This window comes from Oculina patagonica, chromosome 6 (assembly GCF_052425735.1).
Source record: "Oculina patagonica isolate OP01 chromosome 6, crgOcupat, whole genome shotgun sequence".
Lineage (NCBI taxonomy): Eukaryota > Metazoa > Cnidaria > Anthozoa > Scleractinia > Oculinidae > Oculina > Oculina patagonica.
This window is the reverse complement of record NC_135763.1, coordinates 19,958,314-19,985,959: the sequence shown is the minus strand read 5'-3', so window position 1 is coordinate 19,985,959 and position 27,646 is coordinate 19,958,314. Positions and strand designations below refer to the sequence as shown.

At 38.9% G+C, this 27,646-nt stretch overlaps 1 protein-coding gene and 2 long non-coding RNA genes across 4 annotated transcripts; 1 reads left to right on the top strand and 2 right to left on the bottom strand.

The window, feature by feature from the left end:
- Positions 1 to 400: 400 nt before the first annotated feature.
- On the top strand, positions 401 to 27,646 carry LOC144656829 (flavin-dependent L-tryptophan oxidase VioA-like). Of its 2 annotated transcripts, XM_078517072.1 has the most exons (6): positions 401 to 783; positions 1,557 to 1,742; positions 5,536 to 5,578; positions 7,875 to 8,639; positions 24,420 to 24,623; positions 26,751 to 27,646. In XM_078517072.1, exons 1-6 carry the CDS (start codon positions 564 to 566, stop codon positions 27,010 to 27,012), a joined length of 1,680 nt encoding a protein of 559 aa, XP_078373198.1. In that variant the 5' UTR covers positions 401 to 563; the 3' UTR covers positions 27,013 to 27,646. The 2 variants fall into 2 exon arrangements, with proteins under 2 accessions (XP_078373198.1, XP_078373199.1); XM_078517073.1 differs by lacking the exon at positions 1,557 to 1,742 and having other exon boundaries at positions 426 to 783.
- LOC144656834 (uncharacterized) lies at positions 2,496 to 5,479 on the bottom strand. Its single transcript, XR_013571398.1, has 2 exons — positions 5,334 to 5,479; positions 2,496 to 2,576 (listed from the first exon to the last, which is right to left on the bottom strand). It is a non-coding gene; the product is annotated as an uncharacterized LOC144656834 (long non-coding RNA).
- On the bottom strand, positions 15,998 to 22,100 carry LOC144656094 (uncharacterized). The gene is made up of 2 exons (XR_013571257.1): positions 21,791 to 22,100; positions 15,998 to 20,882 (listed from the first exon to the last, which is right to left on the bottom strand). It is a non-coding gene; the product is annotated as an uncharacterized LOC144656094 (long non-coding RNA).

The window sequence follows — 27,646 nt, the reverse complement described above, 5'->3', positions numbered from 1 at the left end:
ACAGACAGAGAAGAGTGTCCGTATTACAGAGGCAGAGTTTGAGGGCTGCGATACTACACGTGCACTGTCCGCGACGTAGCTTCTTGATACAAGGAATCGATGCAGTCAAAAAAGGGACAAAAAATAAGAAATATTATATCGGCGAGCCAAAACAGAGTGCTTTCTCTTATAACTGCATAAATTAAAAGGACGCCAAGGGTCAGTGCCCCAAACCATCCCAAACGCCGTTTTCTTTGCTGCATAATTTTTATAAGATTTCTGATACCGCTTATAAGCCCTGCCGCCCCCACCCCGATGTGTAAGCTCCCTCAGTTATAAGCCTATCCAAAACCCCCCGTAGTTAAGAGGTTGTAAAGGTCGTATAGGGCCGGCCCAAGTCATATCAGCCGGCATTTAATGGCATTTTGTTCGCGTGACTGAAACACAATACGATCCTGCAATTAACTGTCAATTACGGTGCGTCACGCGGCAATTATCTTCGATTTCTTAGTAGTCATTTACATATAGATATTCATAATCTGCAGCGCTTGACTAGACATTTTAGAACTACAAACGCGTTCCGAATGGAAACCACATATAAGGTTGTGGATAATCCCGGTCAAAGCAGCAAAAGAACTGGCGTTTTCTTGAAGTACAAAGCCATTGCTGCTATCACTGCAGTTGTGCTAGTTATTCTGATTTCAGTGGTTGTCCTAGCCGCGTTTCTCGGTCCTGAGCGAAACCGTTCCAGTTCAGAATCCTGTGACAGCATCGATGCCAAGCAAATATCTGGCGACAACAAAGGTAAGACATGTAAGGTATAATATAAGTCATAGATGTTTTGAAATAATGAATATAAAAAATGAAATTCGAAAATGTTCGACACTGATAAGAGACTGAAGGAGTTATATGGTGTTACATAGAATTTGAGAGCAAAAAATTTCCGCGTACGATCCACGTGCACATGCGTACGTTTTGTTGTGGTTGCGACTGAAATGCCTTGCTGTGTCATATGTCATGGCGATGAAGGATCTTGTAAACCTCGTACTGAAATAAATGTCAACGTATCAGTTACCCGGCCAATAGAAGCGGTTAATTTAATTTATGCCTCTGATAACGTCTAAGAATGGCTGTATGTTTGCTTCACGTAATTGACTACAATGCTAATGACTTCGCCCCACGGATTGCATGAACAAATCAGGAGCGTACCTATTTTATAATGTATTGTCGAAATACGAACAGCTCGATTCTGCTTACGGACAGTGTGCTGCTTCCGACTGAAACTCCGACACGAACCCTGGCTTCGACTGGCTGCTGACCACAGAACATGTCACAGAACAACACAGTCTTTTACAGAGTTAACCCTTACCCCCACCCCCTAACTTTGAGGTGTTTGACTGTTTTGCTCAGTATGTGTTTACCCAAATTGTTTCCAAGAATTATTTTCCTGTTTTACGTAGATTTATTACATTTTCTAATGTTATGAGAAAATAGTAAAATCTTATTAATGGCGTCACTTGCGGAGTGCGTGAAGTGAGTTATGAACTCAAAGTTTGACTTTGTAATAGATGAATCCGATGAACAAACCACTCAAATGTCATGTGATGTAGCAATCGTTGGTGGAGGCATTTCTGGTCTGTATGTAGCGGAAACTCTCGTCAGACTTCAAAAAGATACAAACGTTTGCTTGTTTGAAAGAGAAGATCGGTTTGGTGGACGAATACGCGATCACACTTTCCAGCGGGTGCCTAACATCCCAGTTAGTACGTATAAGCTATTGCATTTTATATATTATGTCTTTTAACTTAGTTGCTGAATTTCAGAGGAATTTATAGCCGATATTCGGAAATTTAGGATCTGTGCTCCTCCCAATTTTCTCAGTATAAAAGTATCAATAAGCCCCAGTTTATTTCATTATTCATCAGGAGACTATTACCCCACCCCCCCCCCCCTCCTAACAAGTAGTCTCTTGTAGCTCCTGATCCATCACCCAAAAGAGCCTACAATAAAGAATGATCATACGTACATGACGTGTACAAAGTAGCAGACGCAGTAGTAAGTAGCCTGCAAACAGGTGCCCTTGTGTTGTTTCAGCAAATTAAAAAAGAAAATACTAAACTAGAGGCAAGGTGGTAAGCGTGTTATTATAACGTGCCCAAGCCACGACCACTGCCTTCGTGCAATGTTCAAACAACACGAACAACAACAATAACAGAGTTGTGCGTCAAAACTAGGCTTCTGGAAACCTTCCACTTAAGATGTTATAGCTGTTTTCTACAAAACCAAATTGATTGCAAGGCTGGTACAACGGCAGGAGGGCAAGATTTATTGGCCAATATTTCAACTAGCAGAGCTAGTCTTCTTCAGGGCCAGTACTATAATATAAGGAAAATAACGGCTCTAAAATTTGAATTTGGATAATACAGTGTGGGTTAATGTTTAACTAATACAGGCTATATAAAGATATACGGTGACAAGATATATAATAATAATAATAAAATTGAAAAAAACAAAAATAATGAAATTGTCAATGTTCATTTCTACGGTTAATACCATTAGGCGTAAGTGTTTGGCCTCTGTGTATCAGGTAGGCCTCTCTAGCCTTTCTGCGGGATGCATTATTTGTCGGTTGGAGTTCCAGAGGAATGAGTGTCATGTCTTGGATAGAGTGATCAGGTAGATTAAAATGCGTAGGTACTGCTGCTGAAGCGTTAGCGTGTCTGGGATTGTTCGTGGCTTGTCTATGTTCAGCGAATCTTTCACGGATACTACGTTTAGTTTCCCCTATGTATTGTTTCTTACATTTGTTACATTCTATCATATAAGTTAAGTTTGAAGATTTACAAGTTATGCGATGCTTGATTTCCCGCACTTCTCCCGTGTTGTTGAAAGTGTATGTTGTTCTGCCATTTTCAATGTGGGGGCAGGTGAGACATCCGTGTTTCGAGTTGCAGCGGAAGGTGCCATGAGGTTGACTAGGTTGGTTGAGTGGGGCGTTTACTGGCTGCTTGAGTTTCGCGCGAACTAATTGGTCACGAAGGTTAGGTGATCGCCGGTAAGCTACAACAGGTGGTTCTTTGTAGATTTCGTGTAAGCGTTCTGTGGAATGGAGAATGGGCTGTTTCTTTCGTAAGATTTTGTTGATGTTCGGTAAGGCTGGGTTATAAGTGAGGATAAATGGCACTCGGCTAGGTTCCTTGATTTCATGAAGGTGTTCTTTTAAAGTGTCTTCTCTGGGAATTAGTTTAGCTCTTGATATTTGGCTTTTTACAAACCGGTTTTTATATCCTCGTTTTGTGAGGTAGGTTTGTAGCTCTTTAGATCGGCACTCGAAGAATTCGTCTTTGGAGCAAATACGGCGTAGGCGGAGAGCGAGGCTGTAGGGTATTGATTTTTTGGTGTGGTACGGGTGACTTGAGGAGTAAAGCAAGTACTGGTGTTTATCAGTAGGCTTGCAATGAAGGTCAGTTTCTATTTTACCATTCTCCAGTTGGATATTTACGTCTAAGAAAGGAATAGAGGTGGTTGAACGTTCGCTTGTGAATTTTATAGTGGGATGGATGCTGTTAAGGTAGGCAATGAAATCATCGAGCTTTTCGTTTCCATGTGTCCAAAACATCAAAATGTCGTCAATGTATGGGAACCAGAGTAAGGGTTTGTCTGTATAACCTTCAAGGGCTTTCCTCTCAAAATCCCCCATAAAAAGATTGGCGAAGGCAGGTGCCATTCTTGTGCCCATTGCTGTGCCATGTTGTTGAATGAAATGTTCACCGTTGAAGACAAAGTTATTCATGGTTAGAATGATACGCATAAGATCACAGAGTTTTTCAGTAGGAATAGATTTGTTCGTTTGTTGATCTAGGACTCTTCTACATGCGTTAATACCTTCGTTAGTCGGGATGTTCGTGTATAAAGAGGATACGTCAAGGGTGACAAGGATGGTACTGGAAGGTAGAGTGTCAATATCATTGAGTTTGTTGAGGAGATCAGTGGTGTTCTTTATGTAGGAAGGAAGCGTCTGTACCAAAGGATTAAGATGATAACTAACAAATTCGGATATTTTTTCAGTAGGGTGTCCATTTGCTGAGACGATGGGACGACCAGGGTTTCCAGGTTTGTGAATTTTAGGCAAAATATAGAAACGGCCAGCTTTAGGGTCTTGAGGTGTTAAGTAGCGGTGAGTTTCTTTGTTTATGATGTTATCTTTTAGTAGCCCCTTGAGGTATTTTTTAACTCTTCCAGTTATGTGATCTGTGGGATCTTTCTTTTCTCTCTTATAGAACTGTTGGTTGTTTAGTTGTCTGTAACATTCGCTTAAATATAATTGTCTGTCCATAACTACAGTGCCAGATCCTTTATCAGCAGGTTTGATTACAATATCCGTTCGTTTTCGTAGTTTTTTGAGGGCTTGTCTTTCTCTGCGAGTTAGATTGTCACGGATGCGTGTTGGTTTAGCTGTCATGATATCCCGTTCAATGGTGTCGATGTATATGTCAAGAATCGGTTCCCGGTTGGCTGGTGGACACCAAGTACTCTTAAGTCTGAAAGGATTAGGTGAAAGGTCAGAGTTATTTTGGTCGTTGTAAAAGAACTCCTTAAGACGTAAACGTCTTGAGAAATCAGAGATATCAGCTTTCACCTGGGCCCAATCGATATGCCTAGGGGTCGGACAGAAGGTTAAGCCTCTAGACAAGAGGAGTATTTCATCCTCCGTCAGTTCAACGTTAGAGAGGTTGATGACAGTGGACGTGTCCAAGTGAACAGGAGCTTTTCTTTTCGCATAAGATGTTAACCGGCTTAATCGTCTACGTTTTTTTGTCCTTGTGTTACTTTTTGAGTTGTTTTCTAGCGGTGAATTTGGGGGGATTTGTTGATTTTCTGGCTGCCTTTCAGGATTAGGGTCGGTGAGAGTGCGATCTGTTTGGTTTCCTTGATTAGTGTCTGTGTTGAAGCCTCGTTGAAATAGAGATTGTGAATCATCGATGTCCGCGTATTGGATGTAAATGGGGAAGTCAGTTGGATAGTGCATTGTTGAGTCGTTTTTATCTCTTCTTATTTTCGACAAGTACTTCAAATGAAGTTTGGACCGTAAATTCGAATCTACTGTGGCTGTAAAATTGATCAGGCGGCCCAATTTCATTATTTTTGTTTTTTTCAATTTTATTATTATTATTATATATCTTGTCACCGTATATCTTTATATAGCCTGTATTAGTTAAACATTAACCCACACTGTATTATCCAAATTCAAATTTTAGAGCCGTTATTTTCCTTATATCATAGTACTGGCCCTGAAGAAGACTAGCTCTGCTAGTTGAAATATTGGCCAATAAATCTTGCCCTCCTGCCGTTACCAGCCTTGCAATCAATTTGGTTTTATAAGCACTTAGAGTGACGTCTGGTACGAGCATTTCTTCAACAAGAGATCCGGCAGCAGAGAAGCCAAGCAGTTTTTTCTTCGTTGCGTGGTCCCCTGCATCCAAACTGTTTTTGTTTTCTACAGTTTATTGTTCTCTTTCGCAACGTGCACTGCAAGTGTGTCTTGTTTGTTTACAGGTCTAGGCGCGTGGCGCGTGGATGAAGGTCATTCAGCAGTTTGGTGAGTAACAAGTGATGGTTCCTGGACGTCGTGCAGGCCACAGCCTGGATAGTTGACGGGAGGGAGGGAGGGAGGGGGGAAGGTTACCCCAGTGTAGGTACAATATTCTGATCGACGCGGGCACGACATAGCGGGGGGAGGGGGGGGGGGGGTTCGAGGGTTTCCTTTTTGAAAATTTCTAAAACGTTTCTTGAGTTTTAAAAGCCGTTTTACACGAGACCAGGCGGATAAGGGCGAACGTAAAAACATGAATGTTTCTGGAACTTGTTTACATTCATATTGGATTTTTGATAAACAGAAACTTCGTGAGACATGTAATTTATAATTTAAAAGAGTACCGATGATCGGATCAAATTGTCATTTGCAACTTATATCGTACATAAAAGGGTGTACCCAAAACAACGAAAAGAAAACCAAACGAACGAAACGAAACAAAATCCCTGAAACAAGCGAAACCCATTACCTCAATTGAAATCATCTAACTGTAAACAGGATAAACAGACTAACGTTACCCCCACCCCCCTTAATCCTTTGGCCTGTCGTGGAACACATACAAGTAAGCAAATAACATTTTACTGACAAGTTAAAACAATCATTTAGTTTTAACTGAATTGCAGTTAAAAATATCTAGTTTCCGTAAGTTTCAGAGTAATAAACAGCTCATTTTGTGCACATCCTTGAACAAATTGGAGGGGCGGATCCAGGTTTTTTCTTAAGAGGGGGTGTACCACTAAGGAATGGCGTAACGGCCTTTTTGCAGAATACCAGTTGTATCTGAAAGCCACAGGTCATCTCAGGGGTGGGGATTGCACCCCCTGCATCCTCCCCCTAGATACGCCCCTGAATTGTAACAGCTGAACTCGCTCTATGCGTAACGACATAATGAAATATAAAAAAATTCTGACTAAACATCAGCTGTCAGCAATTCGATGGCGTGTAAGAACGGCTTTCTTAAAAGATACTTGGCTCCTACGCAGATCAACTATATAAAACCCGGCCTAACCAATCGATGAAACCGATAATCGATGATAATCGATACCAATCGATAATAATCGATGCCAATTAATCGATTGATATTGGAAATCGATGACCAATCGATGAAGGAAAATTTTGTGACCTTTAATTTCATCGATTTTCATCGATTATGATCGATTATCATCGATCGTTTTTTATTTGGTTTGATACAATATGGGTGTTATTACATCAACTCAGTGGCCCTTAAAAACGATCAATACCTCATTTATTCATTTTCGTGATATACTGTTATGTCTGTTATGCAGCAAAAACAACGTTATTAATTAAGAAAAGGGGCAAGGTTTACACTAGCGTATAGGTTACTTGAGAAGATGGTAGCCTTTGACTACGCACTTTAATAACAAGTGTAACGTCCGTTGCATCCGCCTCTTCAGACATTGTGCGCTCAGCTCACGATCAGTAGTTTTAGTATTTCGAAAATCTGTTTCCGGATATCCTGTATTACCGTACCCAAATTCGCAAGTAGCCAATCAGAAGCGCGATCTACTGTCCTGATATCCTACGATATCAAGTCACTGACCTGATATGCCACCATATCACGGTCACTTTGAATTAAAGTAGTGTTTCCGTACGATGAATTGAAAAGAGGTTTTACCAATAAAACAGAAACGAGTATTTTTAATTAGCTGGTGCTTACCGGTCGTAAAATGAGAAAAACTTTCCCGCCAAAACTAAACTTGAGCACGCTCCATGAGCCAATTGCGCGATGTTTACCGACGAGTACTGAAACATTCACACTGAAACAATGGAGTCGGAGTTTCCAAATTTTTCGCTAAATTTGGATTTTGAAAATTTAGGGAATGAAACTCCAAACAAACGAGTAGAAAAATGTGAGAAGAGGACTTGATAAAAGTGTTGAAGACTAAAAAAAGTATCAATACAAGCAGGTCAACACATTTCGCACTACGTGTCTGGCAAGCATGGCTTCAACAGAGCAAATAATATCACCGGATTTTTGGCTAAATTTGGGTACAGTAAATACCTAATAGTACCTTTTTGGTACGCTTCGGCGGCATATCAGGCTCGTTTGGTCTCGCCATGGGTATTTTGGCTCGACTGCGTCTCGCCAAAATACGAAGAGAGGCGGTAAGGGGGGGGGGGGGGGGGGCGATGCCAATCGATATCAATTAACTAACCATCATCGATTGATATCGATTGATTGATTAATTTCCGATCATCGATTTTCATCGATTGGTCAGGTCGGGATAAAACCATGGTAAAAAAGGGGCTGGCGTAAATAATTAGTCTTGTTCTTGTACAGGGATATCTTCAAACGCTTCAACATCTCAGTCAGTCAGCTTGCTAAAAGCCATCATGACAGATTAGAGGCGCGAGGTATCTTCGCCACTGACATCCTGACGCTGAAACAGAAAGCGTTTCCCGCACTTAACCATGGAAGATTCCAGAATGCTACCTTTACACAGATGATGGGTTATTTCTTTAGCCAACAAAAAGAAGCGTCTAAGTTTGCAAGTTTTTTTGACTTCATGTCGGAATATCTAACGCCTGAAGGATTGCAATTGTTTAGCCATTTGACTTCACTAATACCAGACTATGCCCGGCAAGCAAGTGCGGAAACATTATTTGAATTTGCGAAAGCAAATGCAATGGTTAACAGTACGGAGAACTACTTCAGACCTGATAACGGATTGACTGAAATAACGCGAGCTTTAAAAATGTCTGCTCTGAAATACGGAGCAAAACTTTACAAAGACCAAGAAATCATAGCCATCGACGAAGACCAGGAAAAACAATTCAAGTTGAGAACATCTAAGTACTTGGTAACAGCTAACAAACTGGTTGTCGCTATTCCAGTAGATCCAATGAAAAAGATAAAGGGTTCAGTTGCTGAAAAGATAATAAACGACTCCATCTTTGATTCAATAGGACTTCAGTTGGCCTTTAAAGGCTTTGCGGTGTTTGGGGAGGCCTGGTGGCAACTCAACTCTACCGGAAGTCGTTATCTGGCGGACGAGCAAGAAATGTTGTCTAACAGCGACTGTCTTGGATTCACATTTCCATACAAGTATGTCTGTCTTGATTTAATAAAAGGTGTCTAAAGATTTTGACACAGCTCTAGTTCTAAAGACATATTTTTGCAAGAAGCTTTGCATGAATCGACTAGTTGTAGCTCATGTTCAACGTAAATTACTCTAATAAATCTCTTTATGAACCAAAAAGACTGCATTTACGGCATTTTGTTCAAATCATGAATTCTACCAATTTAATTAACTTGTTTACAACATGAAATAACATCAAATGAAAACAAATTTTTAAAGCGCCGGAGCGAGAGATGGACTAAAGCTTTCTAAATCCATGCATGGTCTAAAATGAACTATCAGAAAGCATTTTACATCGACGATCGCTTCATTTTCAACGAATTCGGGATTAAAATAACTAAATAATTCATGACTCAGCGAGACCATTCGGTCATAGTTCATGTCAATTCACGGCCAGAAACCCCGCATATCGAATTGCTGCTGACTATCCACTCACTTATGAAACATGATAAAAACACGGTAATTTACCATGGGAAAAAAAGTATTAGAAGGACACAAATATGCCTGTTTATACCACTTCATAATATCGACTTAAATCGAATCCTTAGCGCCCCAACATAACTGTATCATGTATAGTATCAAAAAGCTTAAGGTTTTTACGCGATTTAAACTGTTTATTTAGATTTGCACGATTTAGTAGCCGTGGTAAGTTGACGCGCAAAATTGTCACTACACCACCATGGTACGGTGGTGGCTAAAGCTATCTTCTCGTTACCATCCCTTATAAGTTGCTTATCGGCTGCATTACTTTTATTGGGAAAAAGGTTTTTCGTAACTGACAACACTAAAGACAGTAGTGGAGCCCTAGTCAAATGAAAAAATTTATTTGCTTTGAAATTTTTATGTATAAGTTACAACAAGGATATTATACTCAAAATTCATCATTCATTCATTTGAACAATCCAAGACCATGACTGTTCATTGAAAATAATTTCTTCAACCTTTTTATGATTCGACTAAGCAGAGAAGCAGCACGCGCCAAAGCTAAAAGAAATTGAATACTTCATATCTTGTAGCTGAATGAACAAATAAATTACCTTATTCTGACTAATTTCATACTCTAAGTCACTGTTAAGTGTTCGTGGTATTATCAGTTTCGTATACGATGAACTTAAAAAAGGGCTAACCTTTTTTTATCCCCCTTAACCGCTTTTGTATGAATAAACCGTTATTTCTTATTATTGCTGACTTTCAATGACCAAATATTTAGGAAATTAAGATTTATTTTATTCAAAATCTTGAAAAAAAAACCTGACGTTAAATATTATTAACTATGATTCTTTGTCACTCTTAGAAGACTTAGAAGCGATAACAATCCGCCACGAAAGTTTTGAGCTTACGCTTAGCTTACGCAATGTGCTCCGTCAAAGAATGGTATGAATGTATTTGCATTCGGTAGAAATTAATTGAAAGTGCCAGTGACAGAGAATGTATAATTTTGTATTGGCATGAAACGCAAGTGCGCTGTTATGGCGCTAATTGAGTTTTTGTTTTGTTGCTTATTACAGTTTAAACTTTGGCATGTGTTATTTATTCATCTCAGCTTTCGAAGTTTTTCAAATTATTTTTTTAGTACAAAAGAATGATTCAAAACTAATATAACGGAGCACATCTATTTTCCCTTAGAAGAATTCAGTACATCTTGCAGACAGCAACAACTGCACCATAGGCTCTCCCTGGATTCCGCGGACTTAGAAGGTAGAAGCAATTCCTAGGGGGGAAAAACGAAAAAAGCGAACACAGTAAAATAGTTGAGAAAAACAAAGCACGCGTGAGAACAAAATCCAGCGAGTAAACAATGCAGTATTCGCCTTGTGGCGAGAGCTGAAAAAAAAATGAAAGACCCTCATCCGGCTAGACAAAAGCAATATCTGACCTAAGACTGGAACAAAAAATTGCAATAGCCACCAGGAAAAAATAAGTGACAACCGGCAAAAATAAGTGCCAAAAAGCAAAAAATAAAAATAACAAGTAAAAAAAGTGCCACCAACCATAGTTAATAGAGGGAAATGGTTAGGAAGCCCGGCAAAGTTCTTTGTTGTATGTTTTTGTTCGCTGTTTTGGGGGTTGACCCTGCACAAAACCTGACAAAATAGTTACGTGTGTTCATGCAACTAACCAATAGAAACATTACGATTACGTAATTCATGCATAGGGAATGAGCGCAAAACAAAAGATGTGCAGGGTCGTGGACCTTCCAACAAAAATCGTGGCCTTTTTGTTTGTCCCTTTGATGTTTGCCGGACTTCCTAACCATTTCCCTCTATTAACTATGCACCAACCAAAAATTGTCACCCAGCAAAAAGAATTGCAACTCAGAAAAAAGTGCAAACCAGCAAACGTCTGTCGTGATCTCTCCTAAAACTTGGTAAGTAACAGTGCCACCCAGCCAAAATAAACCAGAATGAACTTCTCTGCACACTGATGCGAGATAATCAGTGACCGCTTTTGACATACGGTAGCTCCGTCAGCGTGCAGAGTACACATGATGAAATTGGCTACTACTAAATTCCTAAATTCGTGCAAGCCACCAAAAAAAATACCTCATTGACGGTAACTTAATTCGCTGGCCTTTGCAAGGTATCTGTTCCCTTAAGATATCTTTTCTTCTTCTAGATCTTGTCTCGCAAGCTGTATCATTTACATAATGTTTCAGTGACCACTATCCAATCAAAATATGTAGTTGCCTGAGCAGTTCTAATCTCAGCTTGCAGAGTACATATGGTTACTGCTAAATTCCCAGGCGTGTTTGGAAAATCACGTTACAGCGAAAAACTTCGAAACAAATTACTAGGTTTACTAAGATAGTTTACCTTTCTGGAAATGAAAAGGTCTGACACCATCCTAAGAAACAATTAGTTTTTTGTCTCCAGATTTGCAAGATTTCTGTGCCTTTTATCAAGATGGTAAAAAAGTGACTCTTTTGGGCACGTGTTCACCAATTGTAAAATATATTACTGTCGGCTACTTCTCTCCACAATGCGAGGTAATGATCGCCTTTGGCATACGGCATTTGTAAACTTCGTAGTGTAAACAGTAAACGGGGTGTGGAATTTTAAGTTCTTCCATTTTCCAATATTTTGGTTGCTTTTCCCATAAATGTTTCCCTGGTTTCCAAAGGATACCACACGGCTTTAAGGTAAACTTGCTCAAGTTGCCTGTAGCCAAATTACAGAGTGTTACTAGTTTATGGTATTATCCATTCTACAATCGGCGCTTTCCAAGTAAGATTATTGGTATTTCTGCCGGCCCCAACCAATGTTAATATTAAAGGTCTTACTAGTTTGGAACCGATATAAAATGGGGCAAGTTAGCAAAATTGTTAGAAGAGTTTCATTGAGCAATAACGTTCATACCTTCTTGCATTTGCAAATCCCTACTTGATTGGAATTTAAAAGAGTAATATGAAAGCAACGTCAAAAACAGTTATCAACCCGTATCCCGCCTTATTTTCCTGTTTTCTGCGCTTTATATTGAGATGGTGAAAATGAGGCTCATTTTAGCACGTGCTCACCACCGAAAAAAATACCTTAATTCGCTGGCCTCTGCAAGGTATCTGTTTGCTTATTATATCTTTTCTTCTTCTAGATCTTGTCTGGCAAACTGTATCATTTACATAATGTTTCAGCGACCACTATCCAATCAAAATATCATAGTAGCCTGAGCAGTTCTAATCTCAGCTTGCAGAGTACATATGATGAAATTGGTTACTGCTATATTCCCAGGCGTGTTTGGAAAATCACGTTACCGCGAAAAACTTCAAAACAAATTACTAGGTTTACTAAGATAGTTTACCTTTCTGGAAATGAAAAGGTCTGACACCATCCTAAGAAACAATTAGTTTTTTGTCGACAGATTTGCAAGATTTCTGTGCCTTTTATCAAGATAGTAAAAAAGTGACTCTTTTGAGCACGTGTTCACCAATTGTAAAATATATTACTGTCGGCTACTTCTCTCCACAATGCGAGGTAATGATCGCTTTTGACATACGACATTTGTAAACTTCGTGGTGTAAACAGTAAATGGAGTGTGGAATTTTTGGTTCTTCCATTTTCTAATATTTTGGTTGCTTTTCCCATAAATGTTTCCCTGGTTTCCAAAGGATACTACACGACTTTAAGGTAAACTTGCTCAAGTTGCCTGTAGCCAAATTACAGAGTTTGTTACTAGTTTAATTATGGTATTATCCATTCTACGATCGGCCCTTTCCGAGTAAGATTATTGGTATTTCTGCCCTAACCAATGTTAATATTAAAGGTCTTACTAGTTTGGTACCGATATAAAATGGGGCAAGTTAGCAAAATTGTTAGAAGAGTTTCATTGAGCAATAACGTTCATGCCTTCTTGCAAAGCCCTAATTGATTGGAATTTAAAAGAGTAATATGATAACAACGTCAGAAACAGTTATCAACCCGTATCCCGCCTTATTTTCCTGTTTTCTGCGGTTGTTATTGAGATGGTGAAAATGAGGCTCATTTTAGCACGTGCTCACCACCGAAAAAAAATACGTTAATTCGCCGGCCTCTGCAATGTATCTGTTTGCTTATTATATATTTTCGCCCTCCAGATCTTTCCTCGCAACTGTATCATTTACTTAATGTTTCAAAATATGTAGTTGCCTGAGCAGTTCTAATCTCAGCTTGCAGAGTACATATGATGAAATTGGTTACTGCTAAATTTCCAGGCGTGTTTGGGAAATCGCGTTACTGCGAAAAGCTTCGAAACAAATTACCAGGTTTACTAAGATAGTTTACCTTTCTGGAAATGAAAAGGTCTGACAACATCCTAAGAAACAAATAGTTTTTTGACGCCAGATTTGCAAGGTTTCTGTGCCTTTTATGGTTGTGAAGAGTGACTCTTTCAGTTGAGCACGTTTTCACCAAGTGTAAAATATATTACTGACGGCTACTTCTCTCCATAATGCGAGGTAATGATCGCCTTTGGCATACGACATTTGTAAACTTCGTGGTGTAAACAGAAAACGGAGTGTGGAATTTTAAGTTCCTCCATTTTCCAATATTTTGGTTGCTTTTCCCATAAACGTTTTCCTGGTTTCCAAAGGATACTACACGACTTTAAGGTAAACCTGCTCAAGTTGCCTGTAGCCAAATTGCAGAGTGTGTTACTAGTTAATGGTATTCTCCATTCTACGATCGGCCCTTTCCGAGTAAGATTATTGGTATTTCTGCCCCAACCAATGTTAATATTAAAGGTCTTACTAGTTTGGTACCGATATAAAATGGGGCAAGTTAGCAAAAGTGTTAGAAGAGTTTCATTGAGCAATAACGTTCATACCTTCTTGCATTTGCAAATCCCTTCTTGATTGGAATTTAAAAGAGTAATATGAAAGCAACGTCAAAAACAGTTATCAACCCGTATCCCGCCTTATTTTCCTGTTTTCTGCGCTTTATATTGAATGGTGAAAATGAGGCTCATTTTAGCACGTGCTCACCACCGAAAAAAATACCTTAATTCGCCGGCCTCTACAAGGTATCTGTTTGCTTATTATATCTTTTCGCCCTCCAGATCTTTCCTCGCAACTGTATCATTTACGTAATGTTTCAGCGACCACTATCCAATCAAAATATCATAGTTGCCTAAGCAGTTCTAATCTCAGCTTGCAGAGTACATATGATGAAGTTGGTTACTGCTAAATTCCCAGGCGTGTTTGGAAAATCACGTTACCGCGAAAAGCTTCGAAACAAATTACTAGGTTTACTAAGATACTTTAAAATTTCTGGAAATGAAAATGTCTAACACCATCCTAACAAACAATTAGTTTTTTCACGCCAGATTTGCAAGGTTTCTGTGCCTTTTTGAAGATGGTGAAAAAGTGACTCTTTTGAGCACGTGTTCACCAAGTGTAAAATATATTACTGTCGGCTACTTCTCTCCAAAATGCGAGGTAATGATCGCCTTTGGCATACGACATTTGTAAACTTCGTGGTGTAAACAGTAAATGGAGTGTGGAATTTTTGGTTCTTCCATTTTCTAATATTTTGGTTGCTTTTCCCATAAATGTTTCCCTGGTTTCCAAAGGATACTACACGGCTTTAAGGTAAACTTGCTTAAGTTGCCTGTAGCCAAATTACAGAGTTTGTCACTAGTTTATGGTATTATCCATTCTACGATCGGCGCTTTCCAAGTAAGATTATTGGTATTTCTGCCCCAACCAATGTTAATATTAAAGGTCTTACTAGTTTGGTACCGTACCGATATAAAATGGGGCAAGTAACGTTAGCAAAATTGTTAGAAGAGTTTCATTGAGCAATAACGCTCTACTTGATTGGAATTTAAAAGAGTAATATGATAACAACGTCAGAAACAGTTATCAACCCGTATCCCGCCTTATTTTCCTGTTTTCTGCGGTTGTTATTGAGATGGTGAAAATGAGGCTCATTTTAGCATGTGCTCACCACCGAAAAAAAATACGTTAAGTTTGCTTATTATATCTTTTCGCCCTCCAGATCTTTCCTCGCAACTGTATCATTTACTTAATGTTTCAGTGACCACTTTCCAATCAAAATATGTTGCCTGAGCAGTTCTAATCTCAGCTTGCAGAGTACATATGATGAAGTTGGTTACTGCTAAATTACCAGGCGTGTTTGGGAAATCACGTTACCGTGAAAAACTTCAAAACAAACTACTAGGTTTACTAAGATACTTTACTTTTCTGGAAATGAAAAGGTCTGACAGCATCCTAAGAAACAGTTAGTTTTTTGATGTAATGTATATGAAATGATTCATATATGAACTGCGGATGTATATGAAAGTGATAAATGATCGTCGCAGTGAATTTCCAATTTAAGCAATTGGAATAAAGAAGCCTGAAAAAAATTCAGGCTTCTTTATTCCAATTGCTTAAATTGGAAATTCACTGCGACGATCATTTATCACTTTCAGTTAGTTTTTTGTCGCGAGATTTGGCAAGGTTTTTGTGCCTGTTATCAAGATGGTGAAACAGGGAATCTTTTGAGCACGTGTTCACCAAGTGTAAAACTGTTGTAAAATATATCACTGTCAAATCACTGACGGCTACTTCTCTCCACAATGCGAGGTAATGATGGCTTTTTTACAGGAAAAAAATGCCGAGTCAATACCACTCAAAATATTGAGTAAATCATTTCATCCACAATGACTCTTAATAGCGAGTAATTTAAAGCAATTTTGCTGAGTAAAGGGTACTCAACATAGTGAGTAGAAATAACTCATATGAGTAAATTGTACTCAGCCCATGAGTAAGCTTTACTCAACTCATGAGTAAACTGTACTCAACCCACAAGTAAACTGTACTCAAATTAGGAGTTAAAATCACTCAAGAGAATTGCATCCACAGTAACTCTTTATTTTGAGTTAACACGTAGTTTACTCAGTTTGTGAGTAAATGGTACTCTTGAAAAAGAGTTAAAATACAAATGTTATGAGTAAATGGTACTCTTACAGAATAAAAGATAGTTTACCTTTACAAATCAGTAACTAACACTCTTAACAAGGAGAAACGTTTTGCAGTTGTTACCAAGGCATGTTCTAATGATATTTGAACAACGAAACAGACTTGTACCCACAATAAAACTTATTTGTGTGCAGAAAAAAGGGGCAATTGCAAACTGTGAAGAACTTATTACAATTATAGCAATTAATCAATAAAAATGATCTACAAAAAATATTAAAATGTATATATAGCCTGTGTAATAGCTAGAAAAAGTACAAATTGAGTCTTACAATGATCATTGAAATTTCGACAAAAGCTTAATACATATCAAGACAATAAACATTGCATGACACTTAGAGCTCAGGTTTGATTCAAGCTTAATTGAATCAAACCACAGTGTTAAGAAAACTATGTAAACCACCCATCTTGCATTTATTGCAACCGAAGTTATGCTGTGATTATAACTTTAAGTGTTTTTTTTTTCATATATTTTTTCTATTTAGTGCTGATAAAGGATGTGGTAGAAATTAATTGGAAAGTAAATTAAAATAAATAAACTCCTTTCTGACTTGCTGGTACATTGGAGGATAATGCCCTTGGCTGAAAGATTGTCCTCAAAGTTTCACAGTTGCTTGACGCTTCTCAGCCAACTGTTGATCCATTTTTGAGACAATCGTTCAGCTTCGGGTATTATCTTCCAAAATACCAGCTGCCTGAAGGGATCGATTTACTAACTGAAATGGGGTACAATGATAATTACTAATTAGCTGCCTCTCCCTTTGAGTACAATTAAAACTGAAGTTAATAAAAAGTACCCTCTGTAAATAGCGTACCAAGCTATACAGATGACTGATTCATATAAAATACTAACATGCTATTAAAGAAAATCCATGCATAAAGTGAATTCTGAAGTGACCCTGTACCATTGATATATATATTTTTCTTTTTAAAACTTTAACAAGGAAATTGAAACATGACAAAGCCCACAATTTGCTACGTGGCAACATGCAGACTGTAAATTAGGAATAATTTTCTAATTACAGAATAAAACTTACATGTGCAGTCAAACTTGATAATCTTTAGCTAGAAACTTTGCCAAGTGGTGGGCTGAGCCATTTACTAGGTTCATATCTGACATGTGTCTTGCATACTGATAGAATCACAAGTGTGATTCTTGCTAAATGTATGACTGAATATAATTTCTTGCCCCGGCAGGGTTCCGGCCCACAGTCGGGAACCCGAGGGGGCACCTTAGAAGTCCCCGCGTAGACAGGTAATTAAAAATGTGTGCATTCAGAGAACGATACCGGAAAAAATCTCGATTTTGGTCAAGCCGGGTAGCAAAGGATTTTCGAATAAAATCAAATACACCTTACGATGATATGATAATATCATATGATATACATGTCTCCCATCTCACTTGAGTAACAGAGAAGTTCTAAGTTTCTCAAATATTTTAATTTCTCAACCAATTAACAAAGACGTAAGTCATCTACACAGAGTAGGTGTATCTCTGGTATTTTAAAAAGGGCAATGGAAAACAAGCAGGAGTTTCTTTCAAAACAGTGTTTAAAATATTAGTAAACAAGAGCTCTTAGAGCTTACAACTGCGCTGGTCTCGTGAGCACTTTAGGGGAGCCATGTGGGGGGGGGAACAAAAATGCACCCCTCCCCCTCCCCTTATCCCCTTTACATGCGTCGAACACTGTTGCGACTGACAAACAAGATGGTAAGAAAACACTTTGCGTGACATTTCATGGTTGACTAGTTCCATCCGAAATTAAACATTTTTCTTATATGCTAATGGTGGCCAAATTTAATTCCCACGATCCTGATCCGTGAAACAAAAAAATATTTTAAATCAGCATCCAGTGTTGTCTTGAATTACGTTTAAAGATTGAATAACCAGCTCCGAAAATGGAATATATTGGAGTAAATAAGAAAATCAAATTTGAGAAGAACACTAGACCTGTGTTTTGCTGAATGGAAATTCCCTGGGGAATTAATTTACCAATGACGTAACCCTTGCAAGTTAGGGCATGCTTGTCTCAGTGGTTTTCCATCAGATTTCAGAAATCCTTTAGATGACACAGTTCCAAAAATAAATAACGCTAAAAAGTCGAATAATTCACACTTAACATGCTAAGTTTAGACCAGAGGATTTGGTTAGTTTCCTTTTTAGCAGATTTAAACCATTTCAGAGCATTGCGTGATTCTTGCCGATCAGTGACTTGTGAAAGTAAAAATTTGTTAACGCCAGCACATTCCAGGACACAAACGTAATGTAAATAAATGTAAATTCTTGCCCGCTAAAGCGTACTTATTTAAAGCGTTAAATTTTAGTATTTTCTTTGATTCAAACGCCTCAAAATACTTCACACTGAACTTTGTAAGTAAAGATTAATGGATTCGCAAAGATTTGAAAGGTAGCTGATAATAGCTTTGAAAAACTACGTGACTCGAGGTCTAGCCGATCGAAAGTGAAACTTGTCATGTCAGCACATTCTTTTACACCAACGTAATGGTATTTATTCACAGATTCTGGCCCGCTGAAATATATTTTTCTTTCGAACCATGAAAATTTAGAATTTCCTTTGAATAAAACGCTTCAAAATCGAATATTTCACACTAAACATTCTTTGTAAAGACAAAAAATAAGAAAATGTTTCCATTTGTTACTGATTTGTAGCTTCTAAACATCGCGTGACATGAGCCTGACCGAGTGGAGGTTTGGTACAGGTCACCGACAAAACGAAAAATAATAATAAACCCCGTGCAGAGCAAGAACTGCGCAGCACAGTTAATAATAAAGATGGTAAATTTTAAGCTCAGTAATAAATAATGAAGATGAAGTATTCAACATGACACGAGCATGGGACAAAGAAAAATTTTGAGTCCCCGACGGGAATCGAACCCATGGCCTCCCAGATACCGGTTGGGCACTCTAACCAACTGAGCCACGAGAGACTCGCTGTGAGCTGGGCCATTTTACTAGGTTGATAAGTGACACGCGTCCTGCATACTGCTAGGATCAGCAATGTCGAATTCATCAAGTTTTGCAGTAAATAATAAAGATGGTAAATTTTAAGCTCGGTAATAAATAATGAAGATAAAGTATTCAACATGACACGAGCATGCCAGGTGAGGGACAAAGTGTTTAAAATTTTTCGACCAATTAAAAACAACATGACTCTGAACTAATTCAACGGAGCAGGAAATTCTTCTGCATTTTGAAAGAGCCTTTAAGATTAATTTATTTGACAGATTTTAGAAAAACATGATGTGTCCAACTTTAGAACACAATAGACGCGAGTATCCTAGGTACACAGCAGAGCAAAACTTTCTCCGGTATTTTAAAAAGGCAGTTAATGTTTTTAATGTATCACCAATTAAATTGAACTCAGTACACAACTTGCATTTAAAATGGTGTTTTAAATTTTTCGTTCAATTAAAAAATGACTTGACTCTGAGCAGCAGTTTCTGTGGCACTTTTATATTGCAGAAAGAAACGTTTTTTTTTTAAATTTTTTGACCAAATTAAAAACGATGTGACTCTGAACTAAGTACACAGAGCAGAAGTTTTTCGTGCATTTTAAGGTCTTTTAAGAGGGACGTTAGTTTCCTAAGGAAACTCTGTAAAAGCATGCCCTGCATGCTGTGGACGCAGGGAAAACTACATCTTGTAACTACATCAGTTCGCCGTTGACAAAAAACCGATAGATTGGCCGTAGTACTCTTATTTAATTCTTTCCTTCTCTCTCGCTATTGCAATAAAGGTCTTGTGGTTCCTCGTCATTTTATTTCTTCCATGTCGCTATTTAAACGCCATGTCGCTTGTCAGAATTTACCCTAACAGGGCCTCATAGCTCTGTGGTTAAAGTGCACCAGTGGGTATCTGGGAACCTATGGGTTTGATTTTTGTCAAGGGAAGTCATATTTTTTTCCCAAGTTCACAACATAATGAACATAGTTTTCATCTTTATCGTTTTTCACTGAGCTTAAAATTTACCATCTTACCGGTAACTATTTATGACACAATTCAAATTTGCCTTGCAAGTAACGGCTTGCATTTTTAATTTAAGCGATTCTCAAATTGGCGATTCAATGTAAGCCTGTTGCTAATTTCTTGCAGTCTGTTGGCAAACAGTCAACAAACTATGGAACAATTGTTTGGCTCAGCCTCTATTAAAACAGAGATGGTAATAATTATAATTTTTAACAGCAAAATAAAAACTAGAATTTAGCAACAAGCTTAAACAAATTTGAATTGAAAGATGCAAGCTGCTTTGATCAGACTGTCAATCAGTAGTATTGATACATTGCTACGCAACATTGCAAAGTTCCCAACAAAAGAACATCCAGTTTGAACGTAATATCAAGGTTACATGTAAGTTATAACTTTTACATATGAACCGTGACACTTCTTATAGGTGAGTACAGTAAATTATATTTGGAAAGTATTATTATTGAAGATGCAATCTTGCATTTTTTGAAAAAAAAGTGAGGGCTCAGAACTAGAGTGGGTTAGCCCACTCTTGTTGTAAGCCCCTCAAATTTAAATAAAAGTTATACATGCAAACATAAAAAGCAGTCATGAGGCCAAGTGTATACGTAGCTTCTACAAGATTTTCTGCAGTTACACGTACAGTTGTATGTGTACATTCACCCCTCCTGGCTTTTTAAGGGTTCCCTTGAAAATTATTAAGATTAATTACTATAAAAGGACATGCTTTTTCCTTTTATGAAGCAATCTTCTCTGCTCTGCTCTGGAACTATCCTGTTATAAAGAAAGAAATTACGTGATAAGTTATGTGAACTGATAACCCATGTTCCTTTTACATGTATACGGCGGTATAAAAAATCTCTATAAAATGAAGTCCTGGGAACAATATTCTTTGCCCCAGTTATTATAACCCCAATAAAATGAAGCCTTGTTATGACAAACATATTTTGCTAGTCCCTTGGCCCTTCATTAAATCAACCTTCAGCTTCCCCATCCATCAACATTTGCCTCACAAAGATTAGGGATCTCCTTGCAGATTTTTCCATCACATTCTCTTTGTTGCTCAAGGGTCGATCTTGTTGGCATTTTTCCAAAGGTGTTTAAAGAAAACGACAATTTTTTTATTTTACATGAAATGTTTCGACAGAAACCTCTGTCGTCTTCAGATGAATGACTTACAAATAGTAACATCATACAGTGCAAAATGATTAAAAGGATAATTTTAGGCTAGATTGCAGAATACCCTGCCACTTTTTGCATCTCATTGAATAACAACAGTGCCTATTGTTCAACTACTGATTAAGACAAGGTATTTCTTTTTGAATATAGTTAGCCTCCTTTATCTTGAGTTGAAAGCTGGTAGAGGCGTGATCTAAATATGACAGCAAATTATATAAGTGCTCACGTAAATGTCGGGTGATTTCGCCGAACATATCAGGCATTACAGCCCACACATGCAATCTTATAAACCACACTCGAACGAAGCATTACAGCTTCTTAGCATAAACATGTATAACTCACACATAGCATGCAAAGGCAATACAATTTTGAGACATCTCATACCTTACAGCTATAAAACATTCATCCGGCTTAACTGTATTATTACAGTCATACATTTGACTTGTATTGCTTAAAATACTACTAATAATAACAAAGTCCTGATGTAACAAAAAATCACTTACTACGTCCTCGTAGACTTCCGAGTGGACTTCATTTCTTCCCGTATTTTTCTTTTTCACACTTGCAGAATCGCTAAAATCTGTTTGCAGATTTCCACGCGTTGGCATTTCTCTAAGCTTAACGTCGACATGTAAAAGCAACTCAATCCAACCAAAGCAACTCAAACCGTTCAAAAGCTAGTCAAGCTGCAAAAAAAGGGTAACAGACGGACTTCTCAGACTACAAACACTCTCGATAACCTTTTCCTGTGAACTCGCTGGCTACAAACGAAGAAATTTCACAAGTTCTCCTGCTCTGAACGAAGACTGAAGAACCAGGGGTAGGTACTTCATATATGGTAATTATAATGTACCCAAATGTGGTGCTGACCAATGCTATTGCAGTCGGTGGTAGAAACAATAGTTTTTTTAACCCTCTATTCTCATTTTTACCATGGGAATTGTATGGAAATTTGATCTGTATTATACCTCGACTATCGAATCACAGGCCGCTCTGATTGCTAGCTTAGCCAAACGGCAAAATAATCATCAAATGAAGAGAACTCTACTCACATAAGGGTTTGAAGTGATTTCCTTTCGACCATCAGCTGCGCTCTTTGCAACCTTTCCATCTTATTCACAATGTAATACCCCGGATGTGGAAAAAATCGTTATAAAGGGAACCAATACCCCCGGACATTACAACAAGTCTCCAGCCAAGGAAGAGTTCAAGCCGAATATCGCCATGACCGCCTTCAAATCAGCCCTAAAGTCTAGTTCCGAGTCCTAGTTGATGTGGCTGAAGACCTTTGCCGTCTAAAGCAAGCACAACGCTATTTGTACCTAGCAAAACTGTACCGAGTCAAGAGTTCAACCACAATAACAGCCGACGCAAAACTTGCAAATCGTTAGACTTCCACCTTCATAGGACTTAATGATGTCCTCCGGCAAACTTCCTTTAGACAGCAAAATGAAAAACTAGATCACCTCTGTTCTACAAGTCAGCGCGCGCCATTAGAATTCAAAGTTCGGTAGATATGGCGAGTTGGAGCCTGGGTAAACTAACCAAAAGTAAATGGAAGGGGGGGGGGGTGGGTAAGTAGGTAGAAGGGATAAAAGCCATGAGTATAAAATTGAAAGCACTTCATTTCCACTGAAAGTAAGCCAAATAATCTCCCATGTCCTTAAAAGAAAAAAGAAAAAAAAAAAAAAATCTCAACCCCATTCAATTTTCTTGACAGCCAGACTGTAGCCACCTTTTATTAAATCAAGACAGATGTATAAGTAGACAAAGGTAACAAGATACGCGCCGTCTCCAGCAAGTGGCTAATGACTGAGTTAACTAAAGTTAAAAATGAAATGGATTTCTAGCCTACCACAACAGCAACGGAGCATGTATTTTCGTTCTTTCTGATGCTTATATCCGCTGTTATTATTCAACACATGCGCGCGCTGCCCATATATGGTCAAAATGTTAACGTTATCTGTCATCCGTACGTAACAGATATCCTGCGTTATTATTCAACAGATGCGCGCGCTGCCCATATATGGTCAAAATGTAAACGATATCTGTCATCCGTACATAACAGATATCCTGCGATATTCGTAGAGGGTACCAAAGGGGGGTTCGTGATCCCGTTTCACGCACAAGTTTTAACCAAATTCACGGGTCACGTATACTTGAAACAGCAAAATTCACGGATCATGTTTCTTTTCTAACTATTTTTCACGCGTCCCGGTCTAATTTTTGCCCTATTTTCACGCGTCACGGCCTAATTTTTGCCCTTTTCACGTGTCACGCATAAACCCTTTGCCCCCCTCTTCGTAGGTTGCGAAGATTCATCCGAAATCTTGTAAAGCGCTGCACAATTACAGTTTTCCTATGTGCAAAATGTGTTTCGTTGACAATTTGTTGAATAATAAAACAATTATCCTGCTCAATCTTGCGGAATATCGTCTGATTTTAGCCAACTCGGCCTACGGCCTCGTCGGCTAAGTATCAGGCGTTATTCCGCGCGATTTCGCAGGATAATTGTTAAATATACGTATGTTGCGAAGATTCGTCCGAAGTAATGTAAAGCGCTGCATAATTACAGTTTTTCTATCTGCAAAATGTGTTTCGTTGACAATTTGTTGAATAATAAAACAATTATCCTGCTCAATCTTGCGGAATATCGTCTGATTTTAGCCAACTCGGCCTACGGCCTCGTCGGCTAACTGGGCTAAGTATCAGGCGATATTCCGCGCGATTTCGCAGGATAATTGTTAATTATCCTCCCTGACTGAGTGCGCTTATGTTCATGCTAGCAAAAATTCACCGTTATAAATCTAAGATCATTGCGCATACAAATTTCCTGGTCACTAATTTCTCATCATCCTGACCACCAGAGCGCGGCGGGATACATCTGGACTAGTTCAAGGCAGTTGAGCGTTGTCATTATCAAAGCACCAGCGCTCAGGACCAGAGGCTTTCTGCGCAGGTGACAATAGAAAACTCACTGGAACCGAAAAACCGGGAACGAAGACCCTCTAGCATTAAAAACAATTATTCAATCATAATTTTATGCAATCTTGTACTGGACATCATGATTATTGGAAAAAAAACAATAAATATGTAATATTTCTAAACTGTAGTAGTATTTTCTTCCTCTAGATCACGCGGTCCTAATGGCGAGGCGGTGCTTCAAATGAGTTATGCCAAGCTTCATTGTGCTGTTAAGTGGGGAGAATTGTTAAAAGTTCAGTCCAAGGAATATGTGGATCAGGAGATGCACAGAGCGCTGGAAAGATTGTTTCCTGGTGTTGATGTTCCCAAGCCTCTGGAATCAGTCTATGTCTATTGGGACAAGGGCTTTACGTAAGTATAGCTGCATCAGCTTACAAGAATATGTTATAATATGTACGCGAAGTGACGTAATATGGTAATCACTTTGACAAAAGGATCTCTCCGGATGTAATTGTCAGCTTCTGCAGCTTCGTGAGACTGACAGGGGCTAAGGCTGTATTTTACAATGACTAGGGTGGTGGACGGCGCTTACAATGTATATTGAGACGGACGGCGCTAGGTGGGGTAGTTGAAAAGATTGGATGTTATAACTGCCAAAAATCCCTGCGAAGCTGACTTCTGCCACAGAGTTCCTGTGTGCACATTCAATTTTGACAAGTCGTGTTTGTCGTTCATAATACACGATAATAGTTCTTTCCTTCTAGTTTCTTGTCTCAGTCTACCTTGGTACACCAGCAATCACATGTCGCTTAATTAGTCGTAGCTACTAAGGGACGTGTATACCTCTTATTCAGTAACTGTGCAGGTGACGCATTAATGCCTTTAGTTGGTATGTAAATTCAAGTAATGTCAGGAAATCATCTCGCTCACGCGCACGAGCTGTCATAAACAATGATTTGATTTGTAATCTGACACAAACCCTCCAAAAATATATTCCTGCATCTCCTGCTTGGTGGGATCCTGGTTAAAGTGCTTGGCCTCCCGAGAATCCACGTACTTCTCGGTGAATTCCTCGGGCTACCAAAGAAGGGTCTGCACCGCGAGGAGCTGGGTTTGTGAGAGTGAATCCCATCTTAGAGATGTTGAACAACCTTTGGACGTTCTTGTCGAAAGGATCAGAGCCTTGTAGCAACTGCATGAAGGTTCTGACGTGCGCCCTAGCTTGTGTCGTGAGCCCACTGCCTCTTGAACTCCCTCCTGGAGCTCTGATGCACGTGTAGTGGATTGTAGGGTTTCACCTCATCCTTGTAGGGTGTCAAAGTTTCTCGTCTGGTTTACAAGCTGTGCAAAATGTGACCCCATATTAGTGGCAGGGCTAGTATTCTTCTGCACAGTGTAGTTAACTGCATTTTTACAAGTATCAATTTCTTCGTGTATGACAAAGGATTGACGTAGTGTGGTTAAAGTCCCATTCTTTTCTTATGTCTAATAGTCTTCACTATTAAACGGCAAACCCATTGTCACTGCCAACTGTTATAGGGATACCATGAATTCAAAACCGTAATGAAGGGAGTGTTAGTAGTGCACTTCAAAATAACCAGAGTAGAAATCAACAGCTTCTATGAATGCATATGACTGCTTGTCCACTGAGGTCGTCCCTCCTCGGCGACTTAGGGCCGGTCGCCGGCTCCTCACACTAAACTTCGGTGATCCCGCCTCTGGCAACCTTTGGGGCAAGGTGCCTCCCACTCCGTGTACTCATGTTTGGGTGGTCTTATGTTGTTCGTCCGGGTGGGCTCAGTACGTTCTTTCGATCACTCTTTCCTCCGCCGGCCTCTCTCGGAGGGTGGCATCTGGTGTGGTGGGCCGGGTCGGGTGGCCATGGGGGCTTCGCTGTCTCCATCGGCTTTCTTCCTGTTCAACTTTAGGTTTCTCCACACCAGTTCAAAGCAGTACATTTCATGGTCTTTCCATTCAGCGGGTGCCTTACCATATTCATCTTCTACTTCGCTCCTCTTCCTTTTGTGCGCTGGGATTGTGGCCTCTGGTGCACTTTTTACCGGCATTCGCTTCCACCGATACTGTCCGAATGGGGTGTTAAATAAACGTGGCAAGCGTATTGAATTCTCCACCAAGTTCCACCTACCAGAAACCATTGCTGGCATCAAACACACTAATCAATTTCGCCCCATTTAGTTTGGTTGCAAGTTTCTCAAATGCTGGCGTATGGCATTGGGAAATGTTCGCACTATATGCCCACGTAGCAAAGGACAATTTTTCGTCCATCTCAACTTTACAGATCTTGTCATCATGTTCTACAAACAATTTTTAAAATGAAAATAGTAGTACAGAGTACCTACCCTCTCTCCCCTCCTCTCCTGAATCGCTGTGCGCTGAGTACAGTTAATGCGGTTAGAGAAACAGTGGTGTTTGTAAATGCATTTATGTAAATGTATTTAAGAAAATAAAAGAATAAAATAAAATAAAATACAAAAATAATATAAATTTATGACTCATTGGCAAAAATCTTCTTTTCAGGCACGCTCAGCGCGCTGGCACATATATTTCTTCATTTGAAATTGTCGACTGGGCCAAACGTCCCTTTCCAGGACAGGATCTGTTTATAGTTGGAGAGGCTTATCACCCGTTGAAGGGCTGGATAGAAGGTGCATTGCTATCAGCACATAATGCATTGCAGGAAGGATGGAACATAGGAAGTCTGAAAGATCCAACACTGGGGAGAGAGTTATCACAAGAACTTATGATTATTGACCACTTAGATTTAAGGCTGTTTCCTTGAAATAGGTTTGCACACACTAAACGCTCGACTTGTTTGTAAGTACTTTGTTTACTCTTCAGCCACAGTTTATTTTTCAGCCACAGTTCTCAACTGTGTTTCTATCTAACAAATAGATTCCAATTTGCCTTGCGTCTGCTCATTTATTATCACAGATAACCTGAACTTGAATATGGTAAGAACTAAAGGCGAGTTGGTCACTTCTGCTCCTACCACTTTTTGACGTCTTCTGTGATCTGTACTTGAACAAACCCAAAGGCGTATTTAGTTACTGATTTTCTCGTTAGTTTAGTTATTTTTAAGACAGCACACGGTAACTGCTGAAATTTAACAGCTCTACTTTTTCTGTACCATCGGACTAATGGCAATATATTGACAATCCTGAGATGTCATACTCTCACTGCTTCCAAGATGCACATGACAAGCGCTACTGTCTTTATAACCAGTTTTAACTTAGTATTAGTATTTATATCTTTTTTTCATCTGCTTTTTTATCTTATTGTAAACTTAAGTATAGTCCTTGTTTTTATTTAAACTCTTGCCCACGCCTTGATTAGTTTTGTAACTATTAGCGGTGGGGAAGCACTTTTGTAAAGTTGTATGTTTAAAAAATAAATAAAAGTTGATTTGAGTTGAA